At 39.2% G+C, this 20,265-nt stretch overlaps 1 protein-coding gene across 28 annotated transcripts in view; it reads left to right on the top strand.

Moving 5' to 3' along the window:
- The window catches only part of lrrfip1a (leucine rich repeat (in FLII) interacting protein 1a), a 68,692-nt gene that overhangs the window by 12,054 nt on the left and 36,373 nt on the right, over positions 1 to 20,265 (top strand). For 26 of the 28 annotated variants that reach the window (XM_069196755.1, XM_069196770.1, XM_069196754.1 and 23 more), the window contains exon 3: positions 14,667 to 14,753. In XM_069196755.1, the coding sequence (XP_069052856.1) occupies positions 14,667 to 14,753 (87 nt within the window). Of the gene's footprint in view, positions 1 to 7,335; positions 7,445 to 8,938; positions 9,153 to 14,666; positions 14,754 to 20,265 lie in introns of those variants that run through there. The other 2 variants (XM_069196759.1, XM_069196757.1) reach the window with 2 other exon arrangements.

The following is a 20,265-nucleotide window of genomic DNA, read 5'->3' on the forward strand; positions in this document are numbered from 1 at the left end:
ACATTTAATAGATGATGGAAAACCCTTTCTTGCCACCCTCATTTAATTCCTGTCTCTTCATGGCAGGGGTTGGAATGTGAATATTTGTCCTCAATAAGGAAAAAGCCAATATAAGCCAATATAGCAAACAACAGGACCTCACAGACATTTTATATCTCTGTAGTTCTTTTGATATACAGTATCAGCATGTTAAAAATCCCAATTTTTCTTCACACTGCTACATTTATACATTCTTGGACTTGTTGACCTTGAAGAAAGGCTTGGAAAATATTTGGCAGAGGTATATAATTTTTTTTTAAAAACAAACTTGGTTTTGTCTCATTGTCTCCTCACCCCATCACTTGCTGTGATTTTAGCTATTTTGTCTTACCCTGCTGTCACCACAGGGTGAATTCAGCACCCTGATGAGGTTTCAGAGAGTTATGCCTGATGCAGTCGGGCCAGAAAGAAGTAAATACTTGGAGGCAACAGAAACTTTGCTGCCGAATAGTAATGGGTAAAGAGGATTAGTCTGTGCTTCCCTGTGCGCTGTGCAGGAGCAGAGCTGCTCAGATGTGTGCCCTCTTAATCGGACACTAATGGCCTCAGGCTGAGCTGTGCTATCTCCTGGCACAGCAACACATGGTGATTTATGCTCTCAAGGTCACCAAAGCAGCCTGCATTTGCTACATTTTTAAACCATAATTGATAACTTTGTTGTTTCTGAACTGGGTTCTCTTGGCCCGCAAAGACCTCCAGTGCTCCTTAAAAGACCATAAAATGACACTTTGGAAGTTTATGCGACTTCCCTATGAACATTTGCTACACGAGTTTATCTCTGACCCCCATATGTAGAATATATTTCAAGAACATGCTGGTAGCTTGGCGTTTTTACATCTTAGTGTTTCCATAAGACAGTAGTTGGTGCTACTAAGTTGTGTTTGCAAATCATTTCCTACTGTGCTAAATGCAGGGCCTACAGAAACCAGTCACTTTGTTCTTCAGATTCAAACGTTTACACTTCATTAATCAAGTTCTTCTGAATTCAGATTTCTGGACTGCTGTTATGCCATAGATAGTATTTCTGCCAACCTGTAATAAAGCTTAAACTACACTGTAATTCTTTAGTATGTTCTGTAGCTAACTCAAAACAAATGCTCAAAAAAGTGGGCAGTGCCGAAGATGAACATGTGTTAGTAAACATTTATAACGCCATTAATAACGTTAATGCTGTAGATAGCTTAATGGATATAATATAATGGATAGTAATGTGTACCGTAAAGCAAATGCTAAAATAAAGTAATACCATTGAAACCATCATATGATTTTTTTAAACATGCAATTGACCTGTGAGATATTTATCAGTAACTATATAATTAACTGGGTAAAAATCCCATGTTTGTCTGCTCAGTTTTTAGCATATCCATCTCTGTTCTCTCAATGTATTTTAATATGTTTTTGTATCTTGGGATAGAATTTCACTTTAAGGTTACAGTTTCCATATATTAATGTAGGACGTACAATATGCCACTCCTCACTTCGGCCTGTTATTTAATTTGACATTTTAATAACAAGCTCTGGCAGACATTCCACCATTGAGTCCTGGTTTACTGCTTTTAAACACCAGCTTTAGTAATGCCTGTGATACGCAAATTCCTCTGCAGGGCTGGCTTATCAGTGAGTTTGTACAGTTTCATTCACCGATTCACACAAGCTTTGACACGCAGACAGATGAAGTTTGAATTGCCAGTTCTTCGTGTACTGAGAGAAACATTAAATGGAGCAAGACTGCTGCTGAAATTAGCAAACTGAAATATCCCTTAAAAGGCTGTAAAGAACTTGGGTGGTGTGACGTTGTACGGCTTCTCGAGATTGTTATCACAACTGCTTTTCCTGTTTATACAGCCTTTATCCTCGGCGCAGGGTGAGTGACTCCCTCCGATTGGCTGGAGGGAGACTCTGCTCATAAATGAAGCCCAGTCACGCTCAGCTGGACTCGGGAGAAAGGCACAGGGGCCTGGAAGGATGTGGAGCAGGGAGAACGAGACCAGGGATCAAGCTAATGAAAAGTGTTTCATTGTAGGAGTGAAATAACAGGAAGGTGTGGTTTGCTCCGATAATAGCATACTATTCATGGCTACACATAAAAGCTTCCGTTAATCATGAGTAAAAGTTGTGTCAGAACCATAGAATGTTTCTGTTTTTTAGAAATGTATTTTTTTATTGTAACTAAAGTTAGAGCAATGGGGGCCCTGTCCACCACTAGTTTATGATTAACATTTAATACTTGGCTTTGCCAAATCCTTTTTTTCTTCAAAAATGTCTTGTCCAACTTCAAAAAATTGATCTTAAACTATTGTTAAGTTGGTTAATAGTTTTCAACCTCTTGCGTTGCTGTCAGGAAAGTTGTTAACATCACAGATTTCTTATTCCACTGAAAAATACGCTGGGTTTCCTTCTTTGTCATAATGGATTAATGTTGATCTCAAAAGACACATTTTTTAAATGGTAAAAGATAATGTCAACATATCAAATTTGGCCCTAAAAAGGAAATATAGGAAAAAAAGTAAATGGCAAGCATTATCAAAAGCCTGGGATGTAGGGAGTGATTTTTATTTTTTTTTAAATTCCTCATTTCCACATTGTTGATTGATGGAAGTGCTTTTAGAACAAGCTCTGTCTTCTGCGTTTCCTTAGAAGGGCAAGTCTAAGCAAAACAGAACATCAGGTCATTTTTTGCGAGGTTATAGTCAGTGATTCATAAGTAGTGTCATTTGTTCTTTACTAGTGCTTGAAACCCTGTGTTGCATTAATCACTGCATGAGGTCATTACTATGCACATGCAGAGCTGCAGTACAGTACTATACTGTAAGTGCTGGAATTACACCAACAGGGCCACAGAGGGGATCTGAGAGTCATAAGCAAGTGTCTCGTGGTTGGAACTGTAGAAACCCTGAAAATACAGTGATTGAGGGGGCATTTCTAAATTCAAAATTCAAAAATTCAAAATCTAAATTCAGACTAAAGGCAAAACAGAGGATGTGTTTATTACTGTTGATTCTGGAGATGCTGCTTGTCAAGAGGTTTGAAAAAGAGTTGTAATATACTGCGTATCTGCTCTCCCCTGACGTTTCAGAAAATAGAGATCCATTTGTATGATGCCACATGGAAGTAGAAGTTTTTGTGTGCATGAGATCCCTTCTTTGGCTATGAGTTTGATAATGTGCTATATGAGCAAGAGCCACCTAATGGAATTGAAATGAGGATAGCTTACCTCCTGGTGACAAATTTATATAGAACTTTTCATCTTATAGGATGTTTATTCCGCTCCATTCACCAGTTCTGTTTGCTATTGCCTTTTCCTGTTGTTGTGTACAGGATACTTAGGTCTTAGGATCGACTTTCAGCTATTTTCTTTTTAAGAACAGTGTAATGTATAAAAATTGACACTTGAAGAAGGCTCCACGGCCGAAACGTTGTGTTTTTTCTCTCTTCTTTTTTTCAGCATGGAATAAACCTATTACTTGTTCCTTTGCAGCCTATGCATGCTGACGCAGCTACCCACCTGAACATATAAAAATGTACATTTATGATACACATTTTTACATAATGTAAAATTAATTCATACATAATATAATTTTTTTCTTCTCCATATGCATAAACTGCATTTGTTTTTGACAACAGATTTAAGGAATTAAAAGAACATGCATCACTCCTTTCTCTGCATGAGAAACATCCTCTGCATGTCCACTTTGTGGCTGTACCATGCTTTTCCTCTGCTGCAAAGAATAAAATAAATCACCACATGCTCTGTTTGCAGGTGTGAAATCTCTGAGACAGTCACCCTTGCAGGTTTGTAGAGTATTACCGACCTCTGCCCTGATTTGATGTGATTTTCAAAAACGACCCCTGCCTCTGAATATGGTGTGCTTTTACTGAGCTTGACAGCTTTTCTCCCCTTGGCTGTGATTGAGCAATCGACATATTAATGCAAGTGGTGGACAAACGTTGATGCAGTGGGCAGCCTGCCCAGTCAAAAGCAGCCACCATCTCTGCGCATTTTAAGCTGTGCTGTCCTGTATTTCGTGAATCTATAGTACTCTACCTATGGCGGTCATATAGTTAAAATATAGTTACTTCAGAGATGGGGTCAGGATAGGCAGATGGAGATGTAATGAACGGGAGAGCTGTTTGGCCTACATATGCGTTTCTTTATGTAGATACTTGTACTATGCTGTATGTGCAAAAACACAACATCATCTTTGTATTTGTTTTCTCCTAGTCTTATTTCCTGTCTGTGTGCCTCAGCTGATCCCAGTGACTTCCAGAGTACTGTTTTTACTCAAAGACCTGAAAGAGTGAGAGTCCGGCCTGACCTCCCCTGCATTGCCTTTCTGGTTCTTTCACTTCTTCAGCTCAGACCGTGAAGATTAATGTCTCTGCATATATCACAGGGTGTCTCTTCGGAGATGCCTGTTGTCCTACTGAACTTTTTATAAACAGGAAAAAAATGCAGTCCATGCTACTGCTACTCCAAATGAAAAAAACAAAACAAAACCAAACATCTGTTCCATCTCAGCTTCAAGCTACCACTTTGGGATACTCAAAAATGGTAACAACATTTTAAATACTTTAAAAGTAGATATGTTTTTGTTCTTCATTTTTCTATATGGTGAATCTTAAAGTAATGTAATGCTTTCTAAAAGCAAATGGTTGGTTCTTTTGTGTTTTAAGAGGATGACAGGGAGAGGTCATGACACCAGTATTAAAAATAGAAAACATCTGGATATTTTGTTTTTGACTTTAAGGCTCTAATACAGTTAGAGTCCCTTTGCCAGTCACTGCATTCTTTATTGCTTGCAGTGATTTGTGGGGAAAAGAAGCTGATGAACTATGGGGCAGTATTTAAAGAATAAAAAAAAACAGTTCCAGTAAAAATATATTTTATGAAGAGAAAGGCATTTTAAAAAGGTTTAAGTAGCAGATATGACTTCCCTTTTAAGAAAGACAGCCTGGGTTTAGGTTATGTTTATGGTTTCACTGCATACTCTAGACCAAAACATTGCAATGTAAACTTTTGCACCATCCTCTGATTCATTCATATTTAGACTGGTCTCTGTGCAGTGTTCTTAACAAAATCTGAACAGGGGCATGCCAAAAAACTGGAATATTTAACATAAAGCCTAGGTTCAATCTCTCTTGGTAGTATTCTAGTGTTATTTTGTGATTCTGGTAATTGTTGCTGACTTTGTGTGCAAAATATTTCTTTGATAGAAACTCTGCCATTTATTGTCTGGTGGGACTGTGTAAAAACATGCTAACTGGTTCCTGCCCACATGGCTTGTTATTTAGTGAGCTATGTAAGCTTCCACTGTTCTTTAATGTTGTTCTGTAGAGTACAGAGGAGTAAGTGCCCACCTGTGGCAGTTTAGGAACAGAACATATGATTTTGCTGTGTCTTGCTGTTGGAAATGTTTACCGCAACTGAGGTGTCAGCTAAGAGCTTCTGAAACAGTTTCCTTCCCGTTTCCTCCATGTCACTGATGAGCCAATTGCAGCAGAGAGCTCTAAGAAGCAGACTTGTGAAAGAGACAGGCCCATTTCCCCAACTACTGCTGAGTTCCCCTGTGTGAGCAGGGTCTCTGGGTTTTCTAGGTGGAGCTGCATATTGTCACCATCTTAAGTGCCTGTCCATTTAGATCTCTTAAAAAAAGTCTGGCATCAAACTTTCAAAGGGAAAAGTCAAGGCTCTCACTGTTTCATTCTGCCTGTTATCATGCCCAGGTGCTATATTTCTCCTTGTTTCACAGCAATGCACTGGGCATCTGGGGCATCTGCTGAAAACCATGAGAATCAGATAAACTGCATTGTCCCTGAGAGAACATGTGCTAACATTTCCATATTTTAATCCAGCTGTGCACACTTAGGGTGTCTCTCACAGTATGCAACCACCTTATACAGTACTTAATGTGTGCAAACCTGAGCTGTTCTTATAACATTCCTAAATATAGAGGACGCCTTTGTGTTTATTACGTTTTGGTCCTTTTTGGATCTCAGAAAGTTTTTTTTTTACTTCTGTAGCACAGCATGTTCTTTTATTGTATTGTAAAAGCATACTGTATGAAGAGTAAAGAAAAATAAGAAACCCACAAGATTCCAAGAATCTACATTAATAAGCCTCATACTGTTTTTGGCTCAAATTGCAGGCAGTTTTCTCACAGGCATTTTTTTTATAACCTTAAAATATGACATATTAGCAAACGGCTTGTAAACTCCCTGGGGGGCTCCGTTACCCTCCCCTGGAGTCAAGGAGAGATTAACCAGCACTGGGAAGGCTGGAATTCAGCAAGAGTCCCTGTTCATGGAGATAAGAATTCTGCTGCTCTCTTAACTGTCATCTGCTTTACCTTCCAAAGTAAAAGAAACAGACCCCGGTATAATCCTCTGTATAATCTTTTTTCAGGAATGCCTGTTGATTGTTTCACACTGTACCAGGAGGCTCATTGTTGCTTTACCGCACACAATATTGTTTAGAGTTAAATATTCTCATGAATCTGTCCACAGCAGCGGGTAGATGATCCTGACCCTTGTGTTAATGCCTGGACTTTGGGACATTGGGCTGAAGGTGTTGGTGCAGGGTACATCTGGATCAGACTGTATATTCATCCAATACAGAGTCGGATGCCGGAGTCTATCCCAGCGAGCAAAAGGCGGAAGGCAGGATTGGCCCTGGAAGGGATGCCAGTCCGTTGCAGGGCACAGACGCAGACATGCACCCACTCACACTAGGGCCAGTTTTCCCAGAAGCAAACGAAGCTACCAGTTAAATCTAGAACCGTGGAGGAAACTGAAGCCCCAGGCAGAAAGCCACATGAACACGGGGGAAACAGAATTGAACCCGGGGCCCTAGCACTGCCTGGCAGCAGTGCCAACCTCCATCCCAGCATGCCACCCTGGATCAGGATACAGCATCTTATTGTTTCTGACTCCCCAAGATTGTGAATCGCATATCAAAAAGGCAACTAAACAGTATGTTTTATTGAACACGTGCAGCATGTTTAGGATCATTATTACCCCTTTCTTGCAATACCTGTTGTCCAGAACCTCTTTAATTGCATATGGCAGCGTACTTTGAACCAGCGCCACTTTTTCAAGTTTCGGATGCATGCATTGAAGAACAACTCGCCATTCTCTTGAGGCCATGTTCTCAAAAGTGAAATGTGCAGTATTGTAACTTTTAAATATATTGATATAATTTAGTACATGTAGGTCATTAAAAATAGCAGCCAGCTCAGCAGCCAAGGGAGCCTCGTGCTTCGTGTCTTTCTGCTGTGGCCCACTTTAGATTCTTTTTGAAGCTGTTGGAGTGAGGCATTCGAAGCAAGACAATGTGTGGGTGTCCAGACCTATGACAAATATGTTGAGTGTGACTGACATACTAGCTTATTTCAACACCTGCAAAGAGGTAAGTCTGTGAGGTAGGGGGATCTGTTTTGTGGTCCTTGTGTGTACGAGCTTTCATTTAGAAAACTGAAGTGTGTAGATGAGTCAGCTCATTCAGTTGCCTCCTCTGCGATTTTCCAGTTCATTCTGATTGGCTAGTAGAATTTGTGCTGTATCTCCAATATATTCTATATCCGAGGGTCAGTTGTCGGTAGAAAGAGCCTCATCCTAGAAAAGGTTTTCAGGAAACGCAAGAGAATGGCGAAAGGTTGAGTGCTTGAGAACATTATTTTATTTAGCCAGTATATCAGAAGCAGCTTATTTCCATAACTGTGTTGACTGTATATGCTAGTGAGGGTGTTGCTGATTAATACCATCTACCTGCTTTATAAGAATAATAGGCATCAGCATCCACAGAGTAGCCAGTCTCATTAGCACAACAGAACCTTTGCCCTGGTTACAGCGAGTGCAAGCTGTAAGGAAGCAGTGCCCTCTAATGGCAGTCTTGACACATTAATGTTTCTTGGAATGAAACAAGCATACAATATTGTGTTTGTGTGTAATTCAAAATGAACTGTATTGGAAATATGTAGAGAGATGTCATGCATTGTGCTCAAGGGCTGTGTGCTGTATATCATTTTGAATCTTTGTACAAATACAGAACACTGCTGATTTAGTGCCGAGCATGGAGTAGATGAACGTCATTGTTTTCCTTTTTCTAGAATCCTGCCCACTAATGGCTTGAGAGGGGTGAGATGGTATGGAGAGACTGTGAAGTTGGTATAGACTTCCTTTATCTGTATGATATGAAATAAGATTAAATGTCAGTTTTCGTAAAAACATGAAGACAGCCATATCAGATGACTAGAGTTCATATCAGCTATGTATATATTAAAATTGGGTTACATTGCTTAGGTGTATTGATAAAATCAGAGTAGGTACAGTATATTAAGCCTATTAACTTTTTAAGATAAGACATTATTGATTCCGAAGGTAAATTGAGGCATTAACCATAATAGACAAAACTTCTTTTAGACCCCAAAAGAGCCAGGAATAAATGGTTCACGAAACTAAAATGCCTTTTGTATTTGCTTATTTGCTCAGATTGATGGCTTTTGATTTGCAGCTGTAACCATTTAAAAAATGTTCTCTATATAAAATATTTTTGCAACACCTTTATATTTAATTATATGCTGTTTTAAGTCTGGATCCATGGTATCTAAACACATACAGAAACAAAAAGCAAATCCTGTCTCTTTAAAATTAAGATTGAAGTGTGATAATAATTAACTTCCTCTTTAATGAATACCTGTGGGAGGTGCAAAGCCAGGACTCCTGTTGGTTTTCTTTTTATCCGCAAGGGTACAGCTTTGTGACAACAGGTAGTGTGTACCTCCTGGTCTGCCCTTTGCCAGCACAAAACATTTACCTCGCCTGCTGGTGCTCTCTGTGCTGTCATCGGAGAAGGAAGTTTAAGAGTGGCTTTGCTGTGTCTTCCTGCGCTGTGAGTGTTTGTTTTAAGTGAGGTAAAAGGAAGTCTGGTTGTACAGCCAAGGTGATTTGTGTTTGTGCTTCAGAACCAGTCCTCTTTGTAAATAGCCGCTCGTACGCAGAGTTTGCAGCTGTGAGAGGCGTCATGTTTTGCCGTTTTTAAAGTAGGATATTTTTAAATGGTGTCCAGCGCTGCAGGAATGGCAGAAGACTTGCTATCGGTGAATGCCCAGCTGCAGGTGAGGAAGTGGTTTTCTGTTCAGGGCTATAATTTTACAAGTGGTTATCTAGGTAAAAGGGCTATGGGGGAGATCGATTTAGAAAAATGTACACATCTGTGTTTTTTCCAGAGGTTCTGTAATTATCGTTTGAGTGGGCAAATAAAATTGTAAACTAAGAACATACAGTTATATGCAAAAGTTTGGGAAAGTGAAAAGAAGTTAACACAACCTCTGCAGTGAACAAACTTAAACTTAACATTTTTTCAAATGTTAGTGCACAGTTACTATTTATTTGCTTAATTTAACAGATTGAAAAAAATAAAACAGTAAATGTGGCATGTGCAAAAGTTGATGTGAGTCCAGTTGATCCACTAGTGTTATTTTTTTGTAAGGTTTCAGAACTTTATTGACTGGTTAGGCCTTAACCTAAGTCAGGTGATAACAATTCCAGAGCTTAATAAATTCTCTGACTCTTAGAACCTCCCAGGGTGTTGTGCTTACACTTAACAACCATGGGCTCCTCTGAGCAGCTGACTGAGGATCAGAAAATAAAGATAATTGACTCTTACAAAGCAGGGAAAGGCAATAAAAAGATATCTAAACGATTCAAACTTTCAGTTTCCACTGTCCAAAATGTCATATAGAAATGGAAGTTAAGGGGAACTGTTAAAGTCAAGACAAGATCTGGAAGACGGAGGGAAATCTCTGATAGAACTGCTTGTAGACTGGTCAGAAATGCACAGCAAAACCCCCATATCACTGCAAAGGACCTGCAGGAAGGTTTAGCTGGAATGGGAGTACTAGTGCACTGGTCCACTGTGCAGCGTTGCTTGCACAAACATGATCTGCATGGAAGAGTCATCAGAAGGAAACCTTACCTGCGATCTCATCACAAACGTCAATGTCTGAACCATGCAACACAACACTTGGAGGCGTTTTGGAACCAAGTGCTGTGGTCTGATAAAGTAAAAATTTAACTCTTTGGCTACAATCACCAAAGGTACATTTGGATAAAGAAAGGAGAAGCATCTGAAGAAAAGAACACCTTGCCAATTGTTAAGCATGGGGGTAAATCTATTGTGCTTTGGGGTTGTGTGGCAGCCAGCAACACAGGAAATATTGTGCGGGTAGAGGGAAGAGTGGATTCTACTAAGTATCAACAAATCCTGGAAGCTAATGTCCCACACTCAGTGATGAAACTGAAGCTGAAAAGAGGTTGGATATTACAAGAAGACAATGATCCAAAGCATACCTCAAAATCAGCCATGAACTACTTCAAGAAACAAAAGATTAAGGTTTTGGAATGGGCTTCACAGTCCCCAGACTTGAATGTTATTGAAAAGCTGTGGGTAGATCTCAAACATGCAGTGCATGCAAGATGACCTAAGAATATTTCTGAACTAGAAGCATTCTGCAAGGAAGAGTGGGGGAAAAATTCCTAAAGCAAGAATAGAAAGACTGTTAGCTGGCTACAAGAAACGTTTGGAGGCTGTGATTGCTGCCAAAGTTGGTGTTCCTAAGTACGGACTGATAGGGTGCCCAAACTTTTGTACATGCCACCTTTACTGTTATTTTTTTCAACCTGTTCAGCAAATAAATAGTAACTGTGCATTAAAATTAGAAGACATACATGAAGTTTAAGTTTGTTCGCTGCAGAGGTTGTGTTCATGTCTTTTCACTTAGAAAATCAACAAAACATGTAATTTGGCCAGGGATGCCCAAACTTTTGCATATAACTATAGGTGTTAAAACGTTTCCATGCTTATGGTTAGGATCATGATGATTGTATCAGCTGCAGCAAATTGCCTGTAGCATACCGTGTTAAGATTTCCTTACAGTAAGCAATATGATTAGTGTATTGCTTATCAGTAAATCAGATTTCCACGTTTTTATTTATGTAGCTTGTATTTTGCAGTTTTATCATGAATTGCTTTTATATGCGTGTTAAACACAGTGTTTCTGCAAATTTGTCCCTTCCTATTATAATAAATATAGATAAATAAAGCAACCTGTATTTGCTTTTCTACCTACTGATGTGACAAATATTTTTCTTGAATGATTGACATGTCTGCCTGCAGGACAGAACCTGTTAAGGGCTTCTACACTGTTGACATTTTCAGTCTTTATTGGTGCACCCGTTCTTAGTAACCAGGAAAGATCATCCTGATATTATATTTTTACATTTCTTGGAAATAGATAATAAAATAAACTTAGTTTTGCATTAGTCCTAGACCCTAATTTACACCATAAGACAATTACACCACAATGGTGAAAATCAAGTCATCTACCCTCTACAGCATGTGATCATCCGTGTCAGTCACTGCTTAATACACAAGGCCAGGCTGCCAGATACTTTTTTGTTGGTAATTTTTCTGCAACATTTTGTGTTGCTAATTGCCTGTATTTGATTTGGAGGGTTTGGGAAGGTTTTACTGCTTGCAAACCTGGTGAGTCTTCTTAGATCTTGGTGTAATCACATAAGTGCTCTCTCTACTTTGAATCTGTTACTTTATTGTGATGGAGCACTGCATTTGTGTGTTAAGTGTGTGTGCAGTGGTGTCATTACAGAAAAAGTGACCCTTCTTCCTGAACGGCATACTGTAATTCTTGCCATTTTGCAACAGGTCATTGTTTTTGTTTCCTTAAGTGTTCATTTAAGCCTTGAGAACTGAAGTTCTTTTTAAGGAAAATGCCATTGAAATGCTGAAGCTGTGAGTAAGTTGTTCCTTCCTGGTTTGATGCCTCCTGTGTAAACTGTGCTGCTGCATGTTGTTATGGAGGGAGTCCAGGGTGGAGCAGCAGACAGAGGCTAGGGGCATGGTATTTTTATATCCCTGGAGGCGCACCTGATCCTAGCTGGGCTTTGGGCCTAAAGTAGCTTGCTGAGCTCTGCTTGCTCTGCAGCACTCCCATATCCTGTGAGACAAACACGCAATTAGCAGCACAAATTGTTGCAGGCCTCATCAGAAAAGACTTGGTATTTTTAGTCAAATCCCCCGTGTGTGATGTAATAGATTAAAGCTGCTATGCATAGAGATAGGGCAGGGTAGGGTTAAACGTGGCACTGGAATATCTTGTTACCATATGAAGTCAAGTTTGAAGTAATACAATATTAGAAATATATGCTACCTAAAGCTTTTGGGCAAGTCACACCTTAACCTCAGTGCTGTTAAATCTATGCTAGTCAGCTTGTCTTATAACATTTTATTAATTAATTATTACCTGTTGATAAAGACTTTACATTAAATAGCTGGAAATAATCCTGGAAATACACCTCGTGCCTCAGTTGCTACTGTACTGAAGAAAAGCATTATTAAGGATTAAAGAAAAACTGCTGAGTCTGCAAAACTTGGTGCTGGCTTTGAGAACAGCTGAGTTAACATGGTGCATAAACACACATCTCTGAGGTGTTTGAGGGCCGATGTGAACATCTTTCAAAACTCTCAAATCTATCGTAGTGCAAAAGGATGTGCTTGCAGATTTCATTATCGGGCCTGAGGGGTTTTGTGCCTGATTTTGTGAGTGCTGGAAGTGGAATCAAGAAAACTGAACTGCTTCCTGGGAGAGACTTCTGTTTTTATTTGCTTGCTTTATTTATACACCTTATATACTGTATGCAGTAAGTGGACTGGAGAAGATTCTTGCTTCTGATGCTAGACTATTACTGGGTCCTCTGTTAAGTATGTGATGGAATACAGATTGAGTCCAGAGTCAGCCCATTGCAGATTCAACCTCTTGGATTGGTAAACTAATGTTTAGCTGTTATACATCTTGTATTTCAACCATGCTGTGCTAGAAGAATAATATGAAGCATAAGTCAGGGGTGATAAGAACTTTACTCACGGGGTGCATACTAGGTGGGGAGTCTCTATTATTAAGTGAAGGGAACTCCTGCAGCTGTACTTTTTGAGGAAGTTGAAAATGCCTCTTCCCCTGATGCATGATTGAATTACAATACATTTGTTCAGATAATTTACCAAACAGTGCTTATTTGTCATTTGACTGAGGCTCTGGTAAATTCATAGATACAATGCTCGGCAGGGCCTCATGCTGATGTGCTATACTGACACTTTTCAGAACTCCAAATGTCTTCTTACAATACAGTAAGGTGTATGTAAGCATTACAATATGTAACAGAATAGAAGGTGTAAAAAATGAAGATCCAAAATCCCAAACTCCACTGAGTTCTGAATCTCCAGTGCTGACTCGCGCCTTTATTTGATCTGCTTGTTCTGCATTTAGTCACAGGTTTAAACAGATCCTTACTCCAAGCGTATTCATATAATTTCAGCAAACTGAACTTTAAACAGGCTTTCTTCAACTGCTGTAAATAGGTTATCGGTTCATGAAGAAGAGAGATGGGAAGAAATGCCAGTTTATCAGACACTTCCACCGTGAGATTTGTTTTCTTCGGCATTTAATTGATAAATTCAGGTAACACACTTGAATGAGGCATGCATGGAAACTCAGATATCGGTCAAGGGATTTATACCAGTTATACATCTCATTCCGTGTTTTAAAAGCTGAAAACAAATTTAAACACAATTTTATATACAATTTAAATCAGGTAACCTGTGATTGAGAACATGGCTGTAACAATAACAAGAAGAAGGTCCCCAAGGGTCTGGGTTGGCAACTACTGTTCTATATATCCTGTGGCACATATATTTTTCAACAACTTTGTTGTGGTCTTGAGACTGAGTAAATTGGGTCTGGTCAGAAATGCTGATAAATTCCAGTATGTATTGAAAGCTTCTTTAAAGAGCTGCTGTGTGTCTTCATATTTATGAAATTTAGCAGTCGGGTCAAGCAGGACTAAATAGTGCAGGAAACATTAGGTTATGCCTTAACATGGATAGGATGTCTGCCTCTGTAGATTATCTTGTGGAGGTCGGCAATGGCCAGGAGTTTTCAATTAAAAATGCATTGACCAGGGTGACCTTTGGCAGCCTCTTTCCATGGAAGTCCGAGGAAATCAGCTGTGTTCTGGGACTTGTAAATTTGTATACATGCCAGTATGGTATTAAATGTTTTAATCCCATTGTTCATTTGTCGGGTTTTCTTTCCTCAAACAGTGGAAACAGTGGAACACCTTTTGTTCTTCCATTTAGCCTCACAAGGAAAGCGGGGAGCCAATTAAAGGTCCATACTTGAAATGCAGAATTATTCAGTATAGTGGAGCTGTAGTACTCTGAGTTATTGCTTAATAACAGAAAGTGATGTATCATCATATTTTTTTAAAAAGAAGCTGTATTGGCAAAATATGTAATACCAAAGACTAAAACAATGGATCTAGCATTATTTAAAAAAAATAAACTTGAAATGTTGCAAAATCTGGATTTAATCAGAAAATATATAGTACCATGCTAGGTTTGCACTGTTGGCGAAACAAAAGCGAATCTGGTAAGTAAGAAGAACTGGAAATAAATGTTTGCAATGCTTGCAGTTGTAAAGAGCATGCTAAATGTTGATATGCAATGGGATTCCCTGTGGATCTACGGTGTATTGATTTCCAATTGTTCTCTGCCCTAGGCCGAGGCCAGGCTAGCTGCGAAGCGAGCAGCAAGAGCAGAGGCCCGGGAGATCAGAATGAAGGAGCTGGAGAGACAACAGAAAGAGGTACTGGAGACTGGTATTGACTTTATCCCCGTGCTTCTTCCAGGCTCACAAGTGTTCCTGTAAAGCATTTCCAGCTACAGATGACACGTTTCATGATTCCTTTGACCCGAGTAAATCTCTTATTGTAGTGAAGGCGGAAGATAATTATACAAAACAAGTTAATTACAAAGTAAAAAACAGCAATATTGTACAATATTCAGTAATGATCCAGTAATGTTTGCATGCCCAGTTTCAATTTGAATATGTCACTTGGTATAGAAAACAAGAACAAATCAGAGACTGGGTGTATCGGTACTCTGTGAAGACTGAAATTTTTAAACACTTTGAGTGTGCTAAACAAGTCTGATTGCATTCCCAGATCATTAGTATTCTCTTTTATACATAAACCAAGGTTATAAATTGGACTGTTTTAAATAATGTTTCTGCAGTATCTTAAACAATGAATGCCTTTATGCCATGCTGGAGATATCAAAGGACAAAATGCCTGAAATATCTGCAATGTTTTTTTTAATCTATTATAATTACACCTGATAAGATGTTTTCATTTTTCATGACTAAATAAGGGTACATGACAAGTACACAGTCTGTTTAAGGTATTTAAGAGCTAGAGCTGCAACAGAACTTAGACCTCTGTTGAGGAAGTTATTTTTTATCAGCAGATTTGACATGTTTCTTGAACCAAAACTTCAAAAAGCAATAGATCACGTTAGAGGCGCTATGAAATGGTAAACATGCTCCTTTTGTGTGATAGTTTTCTTTCTTAAAAACTGCCATTTTGTGCTGCACTAGAAAAAGATGCTGCACTAGAAAAAGGAACGGCAGAAGAGTGCTAAACGTCAATAATACATGGGCTGTTGCTGTAGAAGCCAGAACAGCAGAATCTTTCAGGTCTTATTGAGGAAGTGTTTTCTTTATATGTAGACATTTCTGCCAGTCCTAGTGCACCAGAGAAGATTCAGAAATGCAAAATGTACCCATTTTCATTCTTCGTCACTTCTACTTACTCAGACCTTTTCTAACTTTCCCTGCATTGAAAACCGTTAGTGAGAAACTGACGTGTTGAAGGAATAATAAGTATAGCTTATATTCCTTTTCGATTATAGTCAATTGTAACTGACCCATAAACATGTTGTTGTTTAAACCCACTTTAGAAATCTGTGAGACATATTTTATGGTCCTTTTTTTATAGAAATTAATTAGGAATTGGTTAAAAGGGAGCCGGTATACAAGTTATTAAAACTGAATACATGGTAAATTAATATATAATTATTATAATATTATTATACTATAAAATGCTGCTCCCCCGCCTATCTTTAGGAAAGCAGACTAAACAAAGACTAAATTGCTTCCAGTAGACTACAGAGAATCCAAATTGTAATCCTTTAAGAATAGAAAAATATTCAAGAGGATATAGAAAGCAAAGGAAGACAGGTCAGTGAGCCAGTTGGTTCAATGACAGTAGAAGACAGAAGCCAATGTAAACATCCGTCATTGCGTTTGGTAAGCTTCTGCCAAAGTAACATCATACCTAGTATCTGATGAAAGACTGATGTAATCCCCTAATCCATGATAAATCCCCCCCCCCCCCCCCCAAAGGAGCTGTTGGCTGTTTTCCTCAAGGATGCAGCAGGATTTATTTAATGGAAAAAGGCTGTTGGGCCGTCTTAATGTTGTCCTCTCAGTGGCGGCCTGAGAAACAGTCAGCATTGTCAGGGCTGAATTCTCTAATCTTACTATGTGGATAAAAGCCAAGATCAGACCTACGGGCAAGTAAATAAGCATTATAAAGAGCCGTAAAACAGGTCTTCAGATTCTGCAGAAAACAGGATACTAATTTTACACAGAAAAGTGTTACTTTATTTGATACTTATATAGTGAGCTGGTCTCTACTTTCTTATCTGACCTCAAGATACGCTAGCATCTCATCAGTATCTTCAAAATCCCTCCTCGCCAGGCATCAGAAAATCCAATCTGGTAAAATAAGGGAATAATCTTGTGTGCTCCATGTTTTTGTTTTTTCTTATAAAAAGACGGTAGTGATCTCCGCACCAAAGGCATGGATTTGGTCGGTTTTTTTCTGCTGCATTAAAACAGTGCAGAACGGGAGAGGAGGTCATGGATTCAGACGCCTGTAATAAGCAAAGGAGAGATAAATAGTTGCTGCAGTGAAAAAATGCATTTTCCATCCCTCGTTTTTTCTGCAGTTGCTTTTTTAGCACGCTGCAGTTTTGAACCTTTTTTGAAACTTTTGTAGTTGCCTTCGGAATGCTGAGACCAAAAGGCTGTGAATTTAGCTTTGTAACGCCTTGCTAAGAGCCAAGTAAGTGTCAACAAGAAATGCATGCGAGGTGTAAACCAGCTGGAAATGATACTGGGTATGCACAGTATTTATCTAACATTATGAGCAGATCAAAGTAAGGAATTAAGGTTTGCTCACTTTTCTCCTCATGTCTTTTCCATTAATATGAAAGACCTGCATACAGGTTACTATAAGTTAAGGACAGGAAATTTAATTAATAAAATGAAACAATTAATGTTAAGAAAAGATCAGATGTCTTGACATCTTCATATCGGAGTGCGGGGTATTGCATGTTTTCCAAAGGCTAATCTCTAGCAATGCAATACTGCAACACTTTTAAGGAACTCAACAGTGAACATCTTGGGTAAGGGGCCTATACTAAGAGAGATTTGTTTAGCTTGTGTTTTAACCCACAAGAAGGATTGTTATAATTTCTTTTTTACTATGCAAGAGCCAACTTGAGGAAGGAGAGTCCGTGGACTCAGCAGATTGCTCAGCGGTAGAAAAAACAGATTAATTGTGTTAAGAACTACTGAAGCCCTGTGCTAAATGTGCACTACAGATTACAGTGCATGTTATCAATTTTAGCTGAAGATTCTGTGGTTTTAAACCTTCATCCAATTTCTAAACCAGATTATTGAGTGCCAATTCCTGTTGAACCTGCTTTATTCCTAGTCCTATGCCTGTCCAGCAAATTGAAAGCAGACTTAAACCAGTTACCTGCAGTATCTGGAAAGGAGTGACACTCCACAAATCTGGTAACCCTAAATCTGGAAAGCAACCACAGAGCCATGAGTGCTGTGAAAGACAGGGGATACAAAATTTGGAGGGGGGAGACGAGGGGTAAACAGGCCATGATGCATGTCTCAGCATTTCACAGCTCTCTCTTCGCAGGCAGCAAGAATCTGTCTGGGCTTTATCCTCAAGCAGACATCAGTCACATGTGCCGCTAACCTCAATATGACAGAGCTAGTTAGTGTGAGCTGATGTGACGGCCTGAGAATGTCTGGCAGGTGGCTGTGGGAGACCTCGGAGGCTCTGGCCTCTCGGGGACCCCCTCACAGCAGGAGGGGGGCTAGCCATCGCGAGTACCGACACAAGAGGGGGGGTACTGACGTGACGGCAGTGTCCACTGACACTTTAATGGAAGGCTCACTCCTTGTTCATGCCTGATGTTTCACACTGCCCTCTGTCAGGATATTGACTTATTCTCCTTCCAGCTGGATAAAACAGTGTCTGAGGAATCAAGTCTGAATTCCACCCAAAGACGCAGCTTTTCTGGTTCTGTTGGTTTAGGTTTTTAGATTTAATGTTGAAACCTCCATCTGAAGGTGTACTGTTGCAAATGTTTCTTGGAGAGGAGATACTAAGACTGGAGATTTTACTTGTTTACCTCATGCGAGACTGCATTGAGGTGAAATGTTTCGAGTTCTAGAGTACAAAAACATGATCATTAGTCATTTATTATGCACTGGTATTTTTAGTTTAGTGCTCACCATAGTATTATGTCTCAAACATAAATGCTTTCTGAGTGTAGGGAGTGCATTTGTGGTTAAACATATCTTTTAATTTAATTTTAAAAATGTGTATGCCAGATGTTTTTTATATAAAAATACTTAACCACTGAAGGGAACTGCTGTTATGAGTTTACTGTACAACCAGTGAGTGAAAGGGCTGTGTTGTGTGTTGTGTTGAGCTGTATTGTAAGGGCTTGTTGTTTTTTAGATTGCAGCAGTTGCTAGGCCCACAGCTCCCCTAGTGGTCCAGCAGTTTACAACTGATACCTGCCAATCCATATTGATTTGTCTTCTGCTTTTTACAAAACCCAAGAAAAAGTTGTATCCCTTCATACAGCAGGGTATTTTACTGAAACAGTCCAGGTAAAGATATGTATTCAAAGGTGCCCCAGCCCCAGTGGATTCAGGTTTGAACCCACAACCTTGTTGAAACAGGGATCATGTCTGTTTCTTCTGACTTCATGACTCTTCTGGGTTCTCAAATGTACAAACCTTCACATCAAGTGGTAGTACTTTAATATAACGTGTTTGTTACTTTTTGACCATTTGGAACAAGTACTCAGAAATGTTCCTGAAACAGCACTTTGAGTCTGATTCACAACCACATACATCTCTCCATCAATACGTATGACACAAAGGGCCATACAACAGCCACAAACAGTGAGGTCATAGTCATTTTCTCTCAAGTGCTTTCACAAACCTTTAAAGGAGGGAGATCATATAATCTGATGTGATTAATTATTGAGCAGTAGTAAACTTTTCTAAATGTAGCCAGACTACCTGTTTATGGTCAAATACAATTCACTTAATGACCTTCTAGTTGGAGATTCTGAGGCTTCATTGTTTGTTCCCTGGTACCAAGGACAGAAGCAGTATTAATACTTAAAAAGAGCTAAACTTGTGTTACATCAAATTTTTTATCATCAGTAACATAGTTACTGCCTGTAACCCTTACATTATTATTAAATGCATATTATTAATAATAATTCCTTGCATTTGTGTTTCTTATTTTCATGACAATTTATCAAAATCCTAATGCCCTTTATGTAGAAGATGGATCCCTCTTTAGCCACCACAGTCTGCACCAGCAGCCCCACTGCACAGTTGATCAAGTGGCAGTGAGCAGGGCAGTTACAATTTACTGTATAAACATTTTGTGGTACATATAGTGTGTGTTCTTTTCAGATTTGTTCAAAAATGAGAAGCACACAAACTTGGCCTGTGTTAATCAAGTTTGTAAGATTGAAGTAGTTTATACTACTGCTGTGTGTAAAAGCAATGGAGTAATGTTCTTTAAATCCTGAAAAAAACAAATTCCAATTCCCTTTTAGTCTCCAAAGTTTCTGACACTGCTTTGTGCAAGGGAAGTTAGCTACATCACTCTTTCACACTGCTAAATGTCAGCATTATTTGTAATAAGGTGAGAGTGCATTCTGCTCCGAGAGCTGGCAGTGTCTGAGGCAGCTGAATGCAGTGGGGTGCTTTCACAAAGAGACTGTCAGAGAAAGAGGGGCGGCCTCCAAGTATTTAATAAAGAAATGAATATACTGTAAAGGAGGTAAGACTTTTATCCCAGTTACCATGTCAGACAGCAAAGAGTAGATGTGTAGATTCTGGGTCAGTTTGAAGCTCAGCAGATGAAGCGATAAATCAGGGATTAGCGGTTCTGGGGAAGCAGTCTGAGGCCGTGTTGAGA

Source organism: Lepisosteus oculatus, chromosome 12 (assembly GCF_040954835.1).
Source record: "Lepisosteus oculatus isolate fLepOcu1 chromosome 12, fLepOcu1.hap2, whole genome shotgun sequence".
Taxonomy (NCBI): Eukaryota; Metazoa; Chordata; class Actinopteri; order Semionotiformes; family Lepisosteidae; genus Lepisosteus; species Lepisosteus oculatus.